This window comes from Vicia villosa, linkage group LG3, assembly GCF_029867415.1.
Source record: "Vicia villosa cultivar HV-30 ecotype Madison, WI linkage group LG3, Vvil1.0, whole genome shotgun sequence".
Lineage (NCBI taxonomy): Eukaryota > Viridiplantae > Streptophyta > Magnoliopsida > Fabales > Fabaceae > Vicia > Vicia villosa.
Window position 1 is genome coordinate 16,570,268 of NC_081182.1, and position 20,266 is coordinate 16,590,533.

Here is a 20,266-nt window from a genome sequence, read left to right on the forward strand (position 1 = left end):
GTAAACGTTGATGTTCAGAAGAAGTTTCCTGCATCTTCCAGTAAAAGCTGATGTTCAGATGAAAATTCTTGTACCTTCAGTAAAAGTCGGTATTCAGGTGATGCTATTCCTGCATCTTCAGTAAACGTTGATGTTCAGAAGAAGTTCCCTGCATCTTCCAGTAAAAGTTGATGTTCAGATGAAAATTCCTGTACCTTCAGTAAAAGTCGGTATTCAGATGATGCTATTCCTACACCTTCAGTAAAAGCTGGTGTTCAGAGAAGCCTTTGTATCTACATCTTCCAGTAAAAGTCGATGTCAAGATCTTTTTCTACCTTCAGTAAAAGCTGGTAGTCCACCTTCAGTAAAGAGTTGGTGTCTTCTCTTCCTACCTTCAGTAAAAGCTGGCAGTCCACCTTCAGTAAAAGACGGTGTTTTCTTTTGTATCCACATCTTCCAGTAAAAAGTGGATGTTGAGATTCTTTTCTACCTTCAGTAAAAGTCGGTAGTTCACCTTCAGTAAAAGTTGGTGCATTCTTTCATCTCTAGTGGAAGATGATGCTTTAACCTTCTAGTGTGAAATATTTTCCCCAGTGAAATTTCTTTTCCCAGCAAGGTCTCGTTCCCCCAGCGGAATCTGTTTTCTTTCCCCAGTGGTGTCTTGTTTCCCTCTCATGGAAGTCATGTGCATTACATTCATAATCATAAGCATTGCATGGCATCTTAGGGTCAAAATTGTGTATTCTGTATTTAAGTCTCTTCAATCACGTCGAGACGAAGATTTCAATCTTCATATCTCCGGATAGAAGAAACTTAAATAGGGGCATCTGTCATACCCCAATTTTTGACCCTAAGATCCCGCATCTCAGGCTCTGCTTAAATCACATCAAAATCATTTACGAGGTTCTCTGGTGCCTATTTCTTTTCTAGCTCACCTTCAGGTGAATCATCAGACACCTCTTTTCTCGTATTTTTATTTATTTATAGTCTTTATATTTTCACTAACCATTAATCAAAATTCAAAAAAAATATATATGTCTTTTTATTTTTGGTTTCTTTATCAGATAGGGTTTGAGGATCAAATAGTTCGGGTGATGTTTCTGATCAAGGTTCAGAGATCTGAATCAAGATTTTCTTTTGTGGTTGATGCTTGTCAGATTGGTTAAGAATGGATTCAAGAGTGTTCAAGTTCAACCATACGATATTGGATTTTTGAGCATTTATTTTGTTCAAGAATTTAATTCGAGATGAAGAAATCATGCAAATTGAATTATTTGGAGTTCAAGTCCAAGGTTCAATAATCATTCAAGATTGGCAAGTTTTTTTTAAAGATGTGAATTTCAAGTTGTTCAAGCAAAATACAAGAGGTAGAGATACGAAAGGTTCATTTGGTATTCCAAAAAACAACAAGTGTTTCTACAGGTTGTCAAGCATAAAGAATTCAAGTTCCATATACAATTTCAAATTACATCCATGTTACAAAGTCATATTTTCTTGAATCACTTCACAAGCTCTCCATGGGCGTGACTTAGAAAGCTTCATCAACGGTTTTTGTTCATGTTCATCTTCAAGTTCTAATTCTCCATGTCCACCAATATTTTCATTCATCACATAAAAAAAGAGAAGAAGAAAAGAATTAGCATATTTATTGTAAAGACAACAATTCCATAAAGCTGTTAAATCAGGCCCAAGTTAAACATAGCATAACGTAATTTGCAAACAAAAAATGTGAATTCTTGGACTCAATTGATAGCATTTTCGGAATGGGCTTCACACCAAAAAAATCACTCTGCATCTGAAATTACTTCTCAGCCCAAGATTCACAGCAAAAACCCTGACTCTGAGTACTATATAATCATTCAATCAACTGACACAAAAGGACTTTTTTTCAGACTGACAAATTCAGACTTACTCAGAACAAAAATCAGAAATTAAACTCACCTGAACTCCCTCGCCGGAATCCGCCCCCTATTCTCACCGGACCACCGCCGGAAATCGCAACCACCGCACCGGAGTTCCAAATCGCCACCGTTCTTTGACTTCTTTGCCTCAAAAGGTTGAGAGCTACTCTCTGATAACGATTCCATCCATTGATTGCTATTCCCTGCGATATTTACTTGTGTTTAGAACAAAAATCATAAGCACTTTCTCTTTAGATCTGTGCTTGTGAATTTATTTTCTGATAAAACTAGTTTTACATTTGAAATCAGAAGAGGAAACTGAACAGAACGATGTAAATTTTTTACGATTCTGAGTTTTTACCTCCGGCCACCGTGTCGGAGAAGCTCCGGCCGCTGTGATCTTATGTGAGCCGCCGTGAGTCTTCGTCTCTTCCGCCGTTGTTCTTGAGCTATAGATGCTTATCCGTTTCTTCACCTTTTGGATATTGCTTTTCTTCTGCTATTTGTTTGCTGTGTTGGTTTCGTAAAAAATGGAAAAGGAGTTTTAATTTGTAAAGATTTCTAACAGAGCTTTTGTTTTCAATGTACCATATGATAGCTTTTTCTTTTCATTTTCTTACAAACAGTACCGTTGGTACTTTGAGAAAGAAATATATATTTTTTTTTTCCCAAGAGATAATAATAATAATGAATTGGTAATGCTATTGTTTTTTTTTTTCTTCTGTCACGTGAAGCAAGAGTCAGGGAGGGAGTATCTTTTTTCTTCCCCCAAGATATTCAATGGCATCACACTATTTTCTTGTTTTTTTTTAATTTTTAATTTTTCTTTCCTTTCTTTCTTGTGATGCGCGCCGGCTGTTGTGTGTGCGACAAGTGGCCATCGGAGCCACTTGTCCGGACCTGAGGAGATGATTAAAAAATGATCCTCTATTTTCTTTACTACATATTTATTATGCACTTTAGTTTTGGATCTTAGATCCTACATAAATTTAGTCAATTGACTAAATCTGATGGCTGGAATTTATTCTGCTTTATTTTATATTACTATTTGCATTTTAATTAGTTTCTAACTTTAGAAATTTATATTAATTTTGTTTTTATTTCAAAAATTATGAAAAGAATTCACAAAAAATATGTCTTACTATTTTATACCTTGTTTTTATTATTAGCTTATTATGTTATTTTTGCTCTTTTTCTTCATCTATCCTTTTTTTTTTCTTTGTCCCGAATCGATAAAAGAGCAAAATGAGAGGAAGTCGTATGTGGTTGACTTGAGTCCGAATTCATCCTTCCTCCATTATCATTATATGTCTTATTATTTTTTTTGTTTTTTACCTTGTGTTTTCTTTTTATATATTAGTTTCTTATTTTATTTTTGTTCTTTCTTCTTCATCTATCCTTCTTTTTTCTTTGTCCCGAATCGATAAAAGATTAAAAATGAAAAGGAAGTTGTATGTGGTTGATTTAAATCCGAATTCATCCTTCCTCCATTATTAATCTTTATTTACTAACTTTGATAACATACTTGACAAGTTTCAAGATGGTTATCTTTAACAACTAACGACTAATTTTAATTTCCGCATTTTTATTATATTGTCCTTTATATTTACCGCTCTTATACTCATCATATCATCATATTTACTTTCTGCTATTTTTATTTTGTCCATTTGGACGTCATATTTATTCTCCGCTATTTTTCTTTTGTCCACTTGGACTATACTTTACTCTTATGCTAAAACATTAATAAACAAGATGAAACCTAAAAAACACTTAAGGACCAATGGACTGTGTATCATTATTTGACTATTATCTTGCTTGTTATTTTGTCTGGTTGGATTGCTGTTGTGATGTGTGTAGGTATCTCCTCGAAAAGTCTTTGAAGGTTAATTCCAAAGCACTAAGATAAGGATTTCGCCCATTTGCAACCGTTACTCTGTCCGATTTCTGTCAGAAACTTATGTGATTCTTTGAAGATTTGCAAGTTCATTTTGGTCCCTAAGTGGTAATTTTGGTTTTGTGTGGGTAGTCCAAAGGATGGGAATTCTTCCTTGACTCAATGTGTCAAGTGTCGACTTCTTATTTTGGTCAGATCGTTTTTCCCTAAACTTTTATTTTCTCGCACTAGGATAGCCTCTTCATCTCCTCCCACTTCTTAAATTTTCAAAGTCTCCTCTCTTTTTCTAAAAAACTTCTTATGTTTGAAATCCTTTTTAAAATCTTTTTTAAAAAACTATATTTAGCCTCTGTTGGCATTTTCTTTCAAAAAGTAAGCACAATTAATCATTGTCATTAGTTGCGATGCCCCACGATTTTAATATTGATTGACACGACGAAATCTTTTCCACGTGAGAGAGCTAGTGGCATACTTGTCGATTTTTATCCGAGTTGGCGCCCTTCTCTCATTAGTGACGCAAAGAATTCGTTCGTTCTCATGTTTAAAATCAATGGCTGAGTATTCGCCCCGACGATGGTAAAGGTGCTTATTCCTTTTAAAACGTTTTTTTTTCCCTTTTAAAAGCGGAACTACATTAGCTCTGACTTCTCCATTGCACCGAGGAGGTATGTAGGCACAAGATTTAATGTCTTGCCGAGCTTATTTTAAAAATAAAACAAACCCTTTTTTCGCACACGATATCTCTTAATAGACACAGATTTTCAAAAAGGTTCCTGTGGAGTACCACAGATACGAGGGGTGCTTAAAACCTTCCCCTTGTATAATCAACACCCGTTCCTAAGATCTCTTTTTGTTTTAAAAACAAACTTTGGGTTTTTTTTTCGTTCTTTTCCCATTTCCTTTGGAAACAATAAAGCGCGGTGGCGACTTTCACTGAAATATTGAGTCGAGTCAATTTATGGCTTTGATCTCAGATTTTCCCCGCTACACGACCTAGTGCAAGGGTTAGGATGAACTTGATAACTTGAGGACGGACCACAGGGGCAAAAGTTCCTTGAAATCAATACCATGACTCTGAGTGAATCCTTTTGCTAATAGTTGTGCTTTGTAGAGAGAGATGAATCCATATGGGTTCCTTTTAATTCTGGATAACCATTTGCAGCTTACAACATTTTGATCTTTTGTAGGTGGAGCTAGAGTCTGTGTACCATTTACCAATTACTGCATCCAATTATGATGAACTGGCTTGTCCCAAATGATTATGATCCATTGCGTCCCTTACACTAGATGGTTCAATATTTTCTAGTAAAGGATGTTTGGATGTAGCAAATCTATGTTTTGGTTTGAAAATGTTGTGTTTCCATATGGTGATAATCAAGTCACTAGGTAGTTTGTGTGTGTATTGGAATTGGAAATATTTAAATATGTTAGGAAGTTTGACTAAGAATTACCTGGTAAAGTACTGAACAGAACCTCTTGTTCAGGGACAACATTAAGAATATCTGGTGAGTTCGGATTTTGTTCAGTTGGCAATGTATTTTTTGAAAGAATGATACATGTCTTGAAGTATATATTTTTCTATTATAGGGTCAAGACATTGGTATGCATATTGTGAGGTGGAGTAACCTATGAATATGCGCGATGTAGATCTCTATTGTAATTTGTTTTTGATGTAAGGTTTTAGCCAAGGGAAGCAAAGGAATCCAAATCAGTGTAACTGATGAATGTTTCATTTAGTTTTGTGGAGGACTTCATAAGGTGACTGCATACTAAGAACCAGTTTAGGTAATTGGTTAATCAAATATGCAGTAGTAACAAAGGCAAATAACAAAAGTTTTTATGGTAGCTTAGCATGATGGAGAAAGATGCGGCCAATTTTGACTATGTGTCAATGTCTTCTCTCAACTGTAGCATTTAATTTAGGTGTGTCAGGTGGTGCTGTGAAATGAGATATTCCTTGTTGAGTTTGAAAAAATCTAATATTAGTCAATTCACCTACATTATCAGAGTATATAGAGAAAATAGGTAAATTGAAGAACTTTTCTAAGGCACTTTCGAAATTTAGAAATATGGCTGAGACATTGGATTTATTTTTCAACGGATACATCCAAACATACTTAGAGAAATGATTTGCAAAGATTAAATAATAAGAAAAATCATATAACGACCTAATAGGTGCAGGTCCCCATACATGTGTAGATAAGTTCAAATGGATTTGAGCTTTTTAGGTTGAACTTTGAAAAAAGGCGGTTTGTGACTATTTGAAGTTTCCCACTAGATACAGGGAGATGTGGAACTCATCTTTAATTTCATAGAAGAAGTCAGTAGTCGTAGGATTTTCTCAGATGGATGGCCTAGGATACGATACCAGTGAGGGAGATTTGTGGAAGTGGAATGAAGTGCTTTATGAGATGGATATGGTGATGGCAGACTGTATAAGACATTCTTATGTTGTCCTATGAACAAAGAGATCTTTATCTTTAGATTTCTAAAGAAAATAATCAGATAAAGATTCAACAAAAATAATATTAGTGTTGCATAATATGGAAACCAGTAATAAAATTTGAGTAATAGAGGGAACATGAAAAACTTGTGGTAAGCGGAGTGTGCATGAAGATCCTTCACAAGTTTTAACATTCATTCATTCATCAATTAATGTCAAACCATACCTTTTTGGAAATAATAAAAAAAATCAATTTTTGAATAGTGTAATCGGTTACACTTTTGGTGTAAATGGTTATGCAAAACCTCTGCCTAAAATATAGCTTCTCTCATTGGACAACTCAGTAGGATGGGCATCCGTCCTCCAAGAAGTGGCTAGGCCGGCCAAGGCGTGATATAATAATAAGCGACAACTAGCCTGCTTGGTTACATTTTCTTCGTCCCAAAGCAACAACTGGCCTAAGAGTCTATAATATGCGCATTTGTTTGTAAGCCTCTAATTTCGTAATAGGAAATGTTTTTGAAAATGGTTTTTAAAGGGGAATGGTCTATTCACCCCTTATAGACCGTTTTGATCCCCATATCTTCCACCAATACGTGGTTTCCGTGTTAGTCTTTTCACCAAGTCTAAGCGACTTAAAAGTTAAGGATACATGCTAAAACAATCCGAAGGGTGTGTGTAATAGAGCTCCCATATATTCAAATAGCAGAATCTATAGGATTTAAAAGATATCATGTTGCTTGTATGGTATCATTTGATTAAATAACTTTGAGTTATGTGAAGCAATCTAATATCATTATATTAACTGTTTATATAATCATCTTTTGGAATTTCAATGTGACTTTATCTAACCAAGATTGGGGTGACAAAGTGTTAAGGTATATGTGCAAGAATGGCCACCTAACCACATGACTTGATGACTTTAAATATTTCAATTCTATTTGGAAATTTGATTTTTCATGAAGCTTGAAGCATCTGAATCCAACAAAAGGGAGAAAATGATTGTTAGAAGAAAGTGGAAGCATCTCCTTGAAGCCTACTCTTTCAAGTTCATCATCATGAAGGAAGATAAAGATAGTTTTTATGAATATGTTTGTGAGTTCATAAATTGTTCAACCAGCGTGTGAGAAAACTCAAAGTAATAAGTTTTTTTGTGAGCCAAATTACTATCAAATGTTGAAGAGTTATCCGAGTTTGTCGATATATAAGTTCAAGCAATGAGGTAACTAATCATTTCTAGGCGTGAAGACACAAGTGAAGATAATCAGAACATGTGCCATTTCATTTCATTTGATATCTTGTTAAGGAGTGTCTAAGAAGTTCTCTCCATACGTGCAAAGGAAGACGTATCTAATTGTATTTTGTTTCTGATTGTACTGTGCTTTTGATTGAAATTTTGTGTACTAACCATTACTTGTGCAACAAGTTAGAGCCTATATCATCAAATTGGTATGATTGTTTCACTCTCCTTCTCATTATATTAGTGTACCTTTAATTATTTGTTGGTATTTGGTTGTTTGATGTATTTTGTATATGTTTGATTTGTATGCATGATATATCTCATTCATTTGTGCATTACATTCATTTGTATATTGTATTGTCATATGGATAATTTTATTCATTTGATGTTATATGTTTTCATTTGCATCAAGATATTCATTGACATTAAAGTTTTTGCATTAAAATATCTTGCATCAAACATCTCATGAGTTTCTTACATCGAGTTGTTGTTATTCATCTGTGTGTAGTATTTTTCATTATGCATCATCAAAATTGTTTTTCATATGGTATTAACCCTTTTAGCATATTCATTAAAATAATTTAGAATTCAAAAATCTTAGTTATCATTTTTGCAATTTTATAAAAGTTATTTTTCATGCATTTAAAATTTTAAGATTTGTAATTCATGATTCGAATCAAAGGACATCATGTTTCAAATCAAGACCTCTTCATTTTTTCTTGAAAAGCTACTACTTTATTTGATTTAAATCACATTACCATTTGATTTGAATCAATGTTGGTTTCTCATAAAAAAATAAGTAATTGGTTTGAAGCACATGTATATCTAATTTGAATCGTAACATTCAATTTTGAGTTTTAGCGCATGCCTCTTCAAATTCCACTCAATCATTTCATTTCATTATTAAACCTTTTTTTTTTGCGAAAAAATATCTCATTTTCTTTCATTCATACAATTAGGTTATGTTACATGTGCATATCATACTATTTGCGTTTTGATCATTCATTACCTCTTTTCATCTACCTTAAAGTTGTCTTCTTCATATTGTTTTTGCATTTTGACACTATATTTTTACATGTAAAATATTGTTAACTGCATCCTTGATTATGTGCATGAACATAACAAAGGGGGAGACTGAAGTTGCTCTGCCCTCTGGGGCTTCAGTTTTGTTGCTTGTCTCGTTTATTATTGATTATCATTTATCACTTTTGTAATTGAGTCCCCTCTAAATTAGATCTTTGCATATATCTTAGAATCGAGTGCAATGCTTTTTAAGTAAGTGTTTTGCATTAAATCGTGTTTTTTCATGCATAAATCAAACCTCTTGGGTAAAAGTCAATGCAATATGGTTCAAGTTAAATTAGTCGATTATTTGGGTCATGAAACTCATGAATGAATGGTTCTTTTCGTACTAACTGTAGATTCAAAATTACACTTCAATTTAATCTAAAAATAAATTTTAAGAAGTGTGATTTGAATCAGGGTTAGGCATGATTCAAATCAAACATGAATGTGAAAATTACGATTTTATTGAAAATTCAAATTTTGCCTCTGCCAACCATGATTCAAATCACGGATAAAACTTGATTCGAATCACAAGTTTCACATTATTCAAATCATAGTGCAAAATTTGATTTATATTTTGATTATGTCTAGTTTGATTTGAATCATATGTTGTACTTGATTTGAATCATAATTTACCATGATTCTAATCATATATTACACTTGATTTGAACCACAATGTAGAATTTGAGTTTTAAGCTCTTGATTCAAACCATTTCATTCATTTGACTAAAATCATACCCATTGCTCTTGACTCGAATCAAAAGGGTATTTTTACTCACCTTTTATGCATAATCTCAAACACATATATATTTTCATTTCCTCTCTCCCTCACCATAATAAATTAAGTTTAAGTGATTATTGTGATAATAATCACATCTTTGAGAGTCTTTCTAAAAACTTGGAAACTCACTTTTGAAGAACACCTTTTCACATCTATCTTTTGCATCTAAGTTCCTCTTTAACCTTTAGCAAGATAAACATTTGTTGCTTTTATATTCTTAGGGAATGTGAGATCTATTGTAGAGGAGATTCATTATTTGTTGATGTTTATGAAGTTCTTGAGTTGTAGGTCAAGATTGAGCTTGTGTGGTGATGCTAGAGTTTGGAAATTCAACGAGAAAAGGAAGAAGTATTCTTTCCAAGTTTCTTCGGTAGTGATGTGCAGGGCCGACCCAATAAAAGCAGAGGCCCCGTTCTAATTTCAAAAATGGGCCCAAATTTAAATATAAATACAATTATATCAATTTTAAAAGACACATAAAAAATAAAATTATGTATTAATCAATAATATATTTAATTATAATTATTTAAAATTTTGATCTATCTCAATTTTTGTATGTATTAAGATTTTATCATAACATTTTTTTGATTTATTGAATTTTTATTATAACATTTTATTTATTTTAATTAATATTTATAAAAAAAATTGAATCTTTCAAAATTTTGGGGCCTCCCAAAATTTGGGGCCCTGGGCTGTAGCACTTCCTGCACATGCACAGGGCCGACCCTGGTGATGTGTGGAATCCTACCGAAGAAGTCAGAGTTTCTGTGTTCTTCAGACAAATCAATGTCCAAGGGACCGGTAGGACTGAGGAAAGTGAAATTTCTGGCACATGCTAGCACAACCATCTCAACAACATGTAATGTGAAGATAAATGTTACAACATCTGGAAACATACCAGAAATATCAGACTGAAATTGATACTGAATTAAAGATTGCAGAATGATAAATAACACAAAGAATTGTTAACCCAATTCGATGCAACATCACCTACTACGGGGACTACCAAACCATAAATGAAATCCACTATTAGAAATATCAATTCAAAGCTAAACAGTTTCAGTTTACAACTTCTCACTTGGTCACTACACAATGCCACTTCTATCTAGAAATCAACATCTAGATATGAGAAATCACCGTGTTACTTCCTAAATCACCTCAGTGATATCTAACAGTCTCAATTCCAGTGCCTGTATCAAGAACAACCTAATTTAGAATATTACACTTCAAATACAAAACTCAAACTCTTTTGCTTAAAAGCTTCAAGAGTGAGAACAATAACTTAAGAATCAGTCAAGTAATAATTAGTCTATCACATCGTATCAAAAGATACATGGGTGACTTACAAACTGCATGGAAGGGGAAAAGAGAGAGAGAAAATTGTGGATAGTAATGAAAAATAGGGTATGTTATGGAGGGAAAGAGGAAAAATGAAATTAGACCAATGAGAGACCAACAATTGGGGCTTGGTTATTGAAAAGTAGTATGTTATTTTGTTAGTTACAAAATTATCTTTTTTATGTATAAAGAATTTTTTAGCAAATGACATATTGGTCAATCTCTTAGTAATTGTTTGTATAGTAAATTTGTTAGTTACATAATTACATTTTTTTTTTATGTATAAATAGTTTTTTTAGCAAAGGCCATATTGCTCAAATTGGTCAATCTCTTAGTAATTGTTTGTATAGTAGAAGTAGTATGATATTTTGTTAGTTACGGAATTACCAATTTTTTTTTTATGCATAAAGAGTTTTTTTTTAGCAAAGGGCAAGTTTTTTTAGCAAAGGACATATTGGTGAGGGCATGTTGGTGAGATTGGTCAATAGTAATTGTTTGTATACTAGAAAATAGATTGTTTTATTAAAAGAATAGATAAAAACCCTACCCGGCATTGCCAAGTATCTGTCCATTTCTTTCACGTAGGGAGGCCAACGCCTACGGTTACAAACTTACTGATAACAGTAAAAGACCGAAAACCATTCCATCAGCATTTTCATACTGAATACAGAATATGGACGCGGACGGCGGCGAGGAAGATTCTCGCCACGGAGGTTCGGCAGTAACTCATCAAACCGCCGATGAACTCATCGCCAGGTGCATAGCTCCCGTCAAAATCGAATTCCTCCGTCCTCCTCCCGATCGAACTTCCTCCCAAAACGACGATGTTTCTATCCCAAAAGACAAAGCCCCCGTTCTAGCCAAAGAGAAGAAATCCAAACGCCAACTCAAACGCGAACGTCGTCAGGTACTCCTTCCACCACTCGCATTTCCATTATATATAGCATGCAAAAAATCAACTGAAAATTCGACATGACGTTTCACTTTCTACTCTGTAGGATCAAAAATCAACTAAAAATCTGTGTCCTGAAATTTCCAAGTCTGGTGATGTTAATTCGTGTCGTTATCAAGATAAGTGTCGTTTCAGCCATGATATAGAAGCTTTTAAGGAACAGGTAGGTAGATAGTGTTATCACTGTACTGAATTGTTTTATTAAACCCTAATTTTAATGTATGTAATTAAGAAGAGTTTTTGGTTTGAATGAGTGCAGAAACCGGCTGATTTGGAAGGTGAATGTCCTTTTTTGAAATCTGAAGGGTCTTGTCCTTATGGGCTGTCGTGTAGATTTTTAGGTACTCATGAAGAGGGTAAGCCTTTATCTTCTAATGGACTGGAGAGAAGGTCTGAAGTTAATGGTTTTAGCAAAGATGTTCAAAAGCTTTTGTGGAAAAATAAGATGACTTTCCCCAAGGCTGATGCAGTACTCAAAAGCCTTGGTCTCTTGGTATGTTCTTTATTTATTTATTTGTTTGTTGTTGTTGTTGATGATAATGGTGTTATGTTTATTATTTTCCTTATAAAATGTTGTAAATGATTGTGATTATAGTGATTTTGTTACATAGGTGGTAGTTCATATAAAGACGCCGGTATGCATGTAATTATAGTTGCACTATACTATTGATGACATGTCTAGTGTCCAACGCGTGTCTGTGTCTGACAACAACACATGTGTTTGCTTTAAACTACTCTCATTTTCTTAAGTTGTTTCATAACTTGTAAATCTTCTTCAACATGCGCACAGTTTTTCTTCCTAATTAATTATTACTGTACTGAAATAATAGGTTTAAAATGCCTTTGTCAGTATTCCTTTGTGATTATTGCTCAAAAATTATATGTTGTTTTTTCCCCTTTAATATGGCCTTAATGTAATTGTAACTTTCTTTTAGCACTCAGTTTTGATTTTCTCCTTCCATTTTAATCAATCTTCAATCATTCTTCAGTCTAAGTCAAAAGGGAATGCCTTGGAAAACAAAGATGGTGGTGACAAATGTGTTCAGTCTGATGACATTGGTTCTTGTGGGGTTACATCTGAGTTGGAAAACAAAGATGTCGTTGACAAATGCCATCAGTCTGATGATGATGATGATTCTTTTGGGGTGATCGTTGACTCGGATTCTAAGTTAGAAGGCTCTGTAGAGGTTCTAAAAGATGCCGATGTCATCAACAGAGAACTTGAATCTGATGTACATTGTCCCCTGAAGAGAAGAAAAACTGCAGAAGATTGTGGTGTTGAGGAGACAAAAACTGAAGGTCATAAAATCATCTTTTACTTGATTGTATCGTTTTACTTGTTTAGTTTGCATTCAATTTAGTGGTACATACTTAGCTTCATCTTGCTGAAACAGGTGTGAATGTTGCTGGTCAAAATATTGACGGAAGCTGCATAAGATCTGAACCAGAGGCAGGAACTGAAGCTATAACCCCAGAAACTGATATAAGCTTGAAATCTCACTCGCGTGAGAAGAAGCTTATTGATTTCAGGGATAAGTTGTATCTTGCCCCCTTGACCACTGTTGGAAATCTCCCTTTCCGGAGAGTTTGCAAAGTATTAGGAGCTGATGTAACATGTGGTGAAATGGCAATGTGCACAAATCTTTTGCAGGTACCTAAATGGATTTTCTGCTAGTTTCTCTCTTTAATCCCGTGTATAGTGGTGATCTACAACTTTGTTATATTGTGATATGAATTCCGGACAGTTCCCATGTAGTCTGGTGTCTATCTTTTTCCCGTGAAATTAATTTATGTAGAGAGTTATATTCTATCCCTCATAGTTAGGCAATGTTACATTATATTGCTGCTTTTGAATGTTGAAACCTGAATTTACTACTAATAATAAATTAGTAATAACCTTTTGTAAAACTCAGTTGTGAACTGATGATTTATCAAGAATGGAACATGATAATATTCCTTCTCCCATGCTCTATCCTCTTTGTTTTGTTCTGCGCAGCTCTAGCCCTGTCTTTTCTTTTGTATATTCTCTCAACATTTGAACCATTATTTCGATATTTCAAATGCCATTATTTTTCTTTTGTTATAGGGTCAAGCTTCAGAATGGGCATTGCTGAGACGCCATTCATCTGAAGATTTATTTGGTGTACAAATCTGTGGTGCATATCCAGATTCTGTGGCGCGAACAGTTGAACTAATAGAAAATGAATGTTCAGTAGATTTCATTGATATAAATATGGGCTGCCCTATTGACATTGTTGTGAACAAGGGTGCTGGATCAGCTCTTCTTACAAAACCAATGCGCATGAAAAATGTTGTAGAAGTCGCTTCAGGCACAGTTGATATACCAATAACTATCAAGGTATCTTCCATGCTAAACACTAATTAAACACAGCAAAGTTTCTGTCAAATTCCATTTAGCATCTTGATAGCTTCCTCTGTTCTGCTGCGGCTCTGAATTTTTCGTTGCACCAGGTTCGGACAGCTTATTTTGAAGGGAAGAACCGTATTGACTCAGTGATAGCTGACTTTAGCTCTTGGGGAACTAGTGCAGTGACAATACACGGTAGGTCACGGCAACAACGCTATAGCAAGCTTCCTGACTGGGATTACGTATATCAATGTACCAAGAAAGCTCCTAAAAATTTGCAAGTAATGGGGAATGGAGATGTTTTTTCATTTGAAGACTGGAACAAGCACAAAACTGAATGCCCCGAGCTTGCTACATGCATGATTGCCCGTGGTGCACTGATTAAAGTTAGTATCATCACCTTGCCTCAATCTCATTTTATGGAGTTTGTTATTGAGTATTATTGTATCTCATGTATGTTGACTTCATCGGGAACAATATCGTTTAAACTCATGACTGTCGTGTACAGCCTTGGATATTTACAGAGATCAAGGAACAGCGACATTGGGACATCAGTTCCGGCGAGCGGTTAAATATTTTCAAAGATTTTGTGCATTTTGGACTTCAACATTGGGGTTCCGATACCAAAGGTACGTTTTATTATTGCTGATGAAGTAGCTTTATTATATTCATATTTTAACCGTTCCTTACAACATCAATAACAACCAAGCCTTATCCAACTAAGTAGGGTCATTACATGTTCTTTTTACGTATTTTGTCCATGTTAGATATTCGACGACGGCCTAACACAACTCTCTCCATTTATTCGAGCTTGTTCCTTCCTCCTGTTATAAAAATATTAAAATAAAAATAGCTATTGCATTTACCTCAAAGTAAACACAACATAGTCTACAAACGATATGATAGAAAAACACCATGAATGAACGATCCTTATATAAAGGGGTCAGATTTGGTTCTTGTCTTTTTTCCTTCTTGCAAAGGATACAACTCATTGATGAGTGTATTAAGGGAGGGGCTTTTGCACTAGGAAAATATAAATAATTTTGGGGAGTTTCTTGTAAGAGAGTTGAGTTTGCTCCCAAGAAAGTATACCTTTAATCCTTTACATCATTACACATAGTCTACAAACGATTTGATAGAAAAACAACATGAAATGAGCCCTTTTTTTTGTTATCTTACTATCGTGTAAAATTCCTAATTATATGTGGTATTTCAGGAGTGGAGACAACCAGGCGGTTCTTGTTGGAATGGCTTAGCTACACCTGTAGGTACATACCTGTAGGTCTTATGGAAGTTGTTCCACAACGAATAAATTGGCGTCCACCATCTTACTACGGGCGTGATGACCTTGAGACACTGATGGCCTCAGACTCCGCAGCTGACTGGGTATGCAATTCCCTTTTGTTTCAAGTTTTCTTGAGTATATTTTTTAACAGTTTTTTGATATGCAGCATTTCTATTCCAATTAATATTATCTGACTATTAATTTTCTCTAGAATGGAAGATAGAAAACGATAGATTATCCTTGAAGTCTTTTGTCCTTATTCTTATTCATTATAATTATTTTATAAACCTTGCATAACTCTTAATCCATAATAAAAAATTTACTTTTCATTAAAATAAATGAAGATTCTACACTTTCTTCTCTGTTCAAAACCCTCCATTCAAAGACAATAAAAATAAAATATAGTTTTGTTCAACAGGATGTAGCTGGTATATGTAATGTGAAAGATGGAGATGAGACTATTATCACTTCATAATTATCTATATACGTTTTCATTATAATCTAATACTATAATATTAACACTTCATAATCATCTATACATTTTCATTATAATCTAATACTATAATATCCTGGCTCCTCGTGCTGTTAAACAATTCTTTTTATTCACATTTTTCTTTATACTATACACAGGTACGATTATCTGAGATGTTACTTGGCAAAGTTCCAGATGGCTTTACTTTTGCACCAAAGCATAAATCAAATGCTTACGACAGAGCAGAAAATGGCTAATTCTGGAGTTTGTCTTGCCTGCTGCTGCCCGGTTAGTTTGAACAAGCTGAGGAGACATTTGTAACCGTCTTGTCGCATTGTTCCCTTATTTGGAGGAGTTTTTCATACTTGAGCTTGATTTTCAACTCTCCCCTCCTCTACTAGGAATTAAAACATACATTTAATAAACCTTGACATTTGAAATGTAACCAATAGTAATTTAGAGTCATGCCAACTTTTGCATGTTTGGGTCAATTTGAAATTTGAAATTGCTGAATTTATGTCGAAGTTCTTTCAATGGTTGATTGGGGAGGACTTGGGAAGTGACTCATGTCACGTTTCATGTGCAAAACGTGGTTCAGATAAACACCCAACAAGTATCATAAATGTGATGAGATTTTGGTATTGCGTATTTTGAATCCCTTTCTTAATTTAACCCAGCACACTAATTTCATATGCCATTTAAAGAAAGTTGTCAAAGACGGTTCCACGTGTTTATACTGGAATACTAAAGACAACGACTGCACATGAATTAACTAATGGCCCGTGTCTGTACTAGAAAACCGCACTATTGTTTGCAATGACAAAACATTCAGTCAGGAATGCTCAACTTTTTTTTTTTTTTTTATGTAAAACAGGGCGTCAAGTGATAATATGAGTATTAAAGTTTTTACATAAACAAATACATGTAAATAAATCAACAAAAAATGACTTATTCTTCAAACCGCGCATTTGAACCTGTAACATTTTATTTGGTCATTAAGCTATCACATAAAAATATATATGTTTTTAATTTAATCCATCACAATTGCCACTTTGTTCAATTATTAAAAAAAGAAGTTAACACATTTAGTAGAAAAGAACCAACTAAAATTGAGCCAGATATTTACAACTGTCTAGATTAGAGGTCTCAAATAAAATCACAAGAAGTTGAATAATATTCGAAAGATTATAGTCTGTGTGCTGTATATTTAAGAAGAAATAACAACAAAAAGGCAAAACCTGAAATATATAGTTCTATATTGAAAAATAAACAAAAACAATGCAAAACCTATAGTTCCTAATAAAACACTATAAAATAAACCTCCTTAGTTTTTAATCATATATAAGATCAACCTAAAATAAAAATAAAGAAAATTCCAAATATAACCATAGATTGTATTATGAATTTCCAAATTAGCTAAAAGTAAAATAGTGTAGTCAGATGATACTTTCTTTAGACATTTATCTGTCCACTAATTGTACCTTGTATAATAATGTGGTGTATATATACTATACTCCAGAATCACAAGTAGAACAATTGTACTCAAACTCCAACAATCTTCACCTCTTTCTGATTTGGGTTACCTTGAACAGATCCATTTAATCCACCATCCACAACCTTCTTGACTTTGAGTTCATTAGGCTCAACAGGATAATTCCCAGTGAAACAAGCATAACAGAAATTAGAAGAATCATCACCCAACAGCTTCTTCAAACTATCCATAGGCAAAAAAGCAAGTGAATCACAACCAATAAACTCCTTAATCTCATCCACACTCATCCTATTAGATATCAACTCATCAGGGCTAGGTGTATCCACACCATAGTAACATGACCCAATAATTGGTGGACATGCAATTCTCATATGAACTTCTTTAGCACCAGCTTCTTTCAACAGCCTCACAATTTTAGATGATGTTGTCCCCCTCACAATAGAATCATCAACAACCACAACCCTTTTCCCTTCCAGAACAGCCCGAACCGGCGAAAGCTTCAACTTCACACCAAAATCTCTAATCTTCTGAGACGGCTCAATGAAAGTTCTACCAACATAGTGTGACCTAATCAAACCCTGCTGAAAAGGAACACCAGCTTTCGCAGCATAACCAAGCGCAGCAACAACACCAGAATCAGGAACAGCTATAACAACATCACAATCAACAGGACTCTCAGTAGCCAGTATCTCACCAAACAATCTTCTCGATTCATAAACAGATTTCCCAAAAACAACAGAATTCGGCAAAGAGAAATAAATATGCTCAAAAATACATTGTTTCGGCTCCGGATGAAAAACCAGAGAATAAGATTGAACACCAGTTTCATCCACAACCACAATTTCACCAGGATAAACCTCCCTTTCATAACTAGCTTCAATCAAATCAAGCGCACACGTTTCCGAAGCGAAAACAACAGAACCATTACTTCTTCTTCCCATAACCAAAGGCCGAAAACCGTAAGGATCTCTCACAGCAACAAGCTTATCCTCAGTAACAAACACAAGCGAATAAGCACCTTTCACCTTCTCACAAGCATCAATAACTCTAGTTATAAAACTCTTCTGATTCGAAGTCGCGATAAGATGAAGAATAACCTCAGTATCAGAACTCGTATTAAAAATCGAACCAGATTCTTCAAGCGTGTTTCTCAAGGAACGGTAATTCACGAAATTACCGTTATGAGCAACACCAACGGAACCAAAACGGTAACCTGCAACAAAAGGTTGAACGTTTTTCAGCATAGATTGGCCTGCTGTAGAGTAACGAACATGACCGATGGCTAAAGTTCCCGGTAATTGACGGAGTTTCGTATCGTTAAAAACTTCGGAGACTAGTCCAACGCCGGTGACGGTTATAAGGACGTTATTGTCGACGGAGACAATTCCAGCACCTTCTTGACCACGGTGTTGGAGAGCGTGGAGAGCTAGGTAACATAAGCGAGAAGCTTCGGCGTCGCCGTAGATACCGACGACGCCGCATTCTTCACGCGGCTTTTCGTTATCGTTGGCGGTTAGGTTATGGAAAGGGAATGTGTCTGTGGTGTTAGGGTTGGTGTTGGTGGATGAGGAGGGTGGTTTGTGGTTGCGGGAATGGGAGAGTGTGGTTTTGAGGTTTGGTTTTGAGAAGAGAAGTTTGTTGTGGAAAAAAGAAGGGTTGAGAGAGGAAGAAGAAGAAGAAAAAGAAGAGAAAGAGAGTTTGGGGTTGGAGAGAGCAGAGTTTGAAGCCATGCCGCGTAATAATAATAATAAAAACAGGGTAAAGGGAAAGAGGAGGCAATCAGTATATAACTACTAACTGAGCGGGGACTTAGGTTTTGTTAGAGCATCTTCAATGGTTGTGACTAATTTGACAACGAATCTTTTACTTTGTTTGTTTTAAATATTAAAAAAATAAATTATAATATCGTGAAATATATTTTCAAAATTATAATATTAAGATTCCTTTTTAAAAAAATAAGCATGATTCTATTTATTTTTTCCAAATTAATGTACGATGATTATCACTTATAAATACAAAATTTACGAAAATTTATGAAATCAGTTCTTTTAATTGTAAAATTTGCGGCATCCTACTATCCCATCAAAAATAAAAACTTATCAATTTTAATAATTTTATTTTTCAACTAAAAAATAACATACATGTTAAATAATCCACTCCAATCTCTATTATAAAATAAATTGATTTTTTAAATTAAATTATTTTTTTAATAAATTTATGGAATAACTAATATAATAAAAATAAACATAAATTACAAAAAAAAATACTTATTTAAAAAAAGAATTAATTGTTATATGATTAAAATTAACAAGGCCAATCACAATTATATATATAGATAGTGTAAAATTTCTTTACACTGGTGGTGCATGAGTAACATAAGATTGTTTGCTATTTTTTTAGAGAATACAAAATTGGAGTTTCAAAGCAAGGATTTTGAGAGTTTTAAAGGTCATTGAAGACATTCATCTAAATTCATGTTATTTGTTAAATTCAGTGTGAGTAGTTAAGTTATTCAAAATTAGGTCTTTTGAGACAAATCAGCTTGTACCTGGTAGAATTGTTTAAGATTAATTAAATTCTTGATTTTAATGTTTTTTGTGGGTTGAGTGTTGACGAATGTGCAAATCCATATTAAATGAGTAGGGATTATTACCGCAAGTCTACCGATCCGATCTAGGACAATTATTCAACTTAGTAATTAATTAGGAATAGATAATTATAAGTTGTAGCTTTTCAATTAGAGAATTATTGTGTAAATTAGTGAGCTGTACACCAAAGAATTTGATACATTGGTCTTGTTAATTCACCGTAAAATTCTAACATATTAATACTTCAGTTAATACACATTTCATCAATAAGTATAATTAGGGGAGTAGGAATAAAAATTTAATCGTCTTTGGAATATACCTTTCCATAGCAAAATGTTTTCAAAAGGTTTTTCAAATTCAAAATTTAAATTGAATGAAAACACAAGTTTTGAAAAGCATTTTAATAGAGATTACATGATTGAATTGATGTACAAATGAATTCAGATAACAAGATGATAATGAAACAAC

General features: G+C 34.0%; 2 protein-coding genes and 1 long non-coding RNA gene across 3 annotated transcripts; 1 reads left to right on the top strand and 2 right to left on the bottom strand.

Annotated features, from left to right (window-relative positions):
• Positions 1–1,353: 1,353 nt before the first annotated feature.
• Positions 1,354–2,498, bottom strand: LOC131655007 (uncharacterized). The gene is made up of 2 exons (XR_009299623.1): positions 2,242–2,498; positions 1,354–2,083 (listed from the first exon to the last, which is right to left on the bottom strand). It is a non-coding gene; the product is annotated as an uncharacterized LOC131655007 (long non-coding RNA).
• An 8,695-nt stretch (positions 2,499–11,193) lies between these two features.
• LOC131660443 (tRNA-dihydrouridine(47) synthase [NAD(P)(+)]-like) lies at positions 11,194–16,366 on the top strand. The gene is made up of 10 exons (XM_058929691.1): positions 11,194–11,548; positions 11,640–11,756; positions 11,853–12,086; positions 12,583–12,892; positions 12,988–13,244; positions 13,680–13,952; positions 14,066–14,347; positions 14,470–14,590; positions 15,178–15,347; positions 15,877–16,366. The coding sequence occupies exons 1-10, from the start codon at positions 11,315–11,317 to the stop codon at positions 15,973–15,975; spliced, it is 2,097 nt and encodes a 698-aa protein (XP_058785674.1). The 5' UTR covers positions 11,194–11,314; the 3' UTR covers positions 15,976–16,366.
• Positions 16,367–17,091: 725 nt separating this feature from the next.
• LOC131660444 (amidophosphoribosyltransferase, chloroplastic-like) lies at positions 17,092–19,025 on the bottom strand. Its single transcript, XM_058929692.1, has one exon. It carries the CDS (start codon positions 18,938–18,940, stop codon positions 17,261–17,263), a length of 1,680 nt encoding a protein of 559 aa, XP_058785675.1. The 5' UTR covers positions 18,941–19,025; the 3' UTR covers positions 17,092–17,260.
• Positions 19,026–20,266: the final 1,241 nt, after the last annotated feature.

Bases quoted from the DNA above. Each gene is read 5' to 3' on its own strand.
- LOC131660444 (XM_058929692.1), bottom strand. From the start codon at position 18,940: ATGGCTTCAAACTCTGCTCTCTCCAACCCCAAACTCTCTTTCTCTTCT.
- LOC131660443 (XM_058929691.1), top strand. From the start codon at position 11,315: ATGGACGCGGACGGCGGCGAGGAAGATTCTCGCCACGGAGGTTCGGCA. The intron at 12,893-12,987 runs GTCATAAAATCA...TTGCTGAAACAG, and splicing joins TGAGGAGACAAAAACTGAAG to GTGTGAATGTTGCTGGTCAA. The intron at 13,245-13,679 runs GTACCTAAATGG...CTTTTGTTATAG, and splicing joins TGTGCACAAATCTTTTGCAG to GGTCAAGCTTCAGAATGGGC.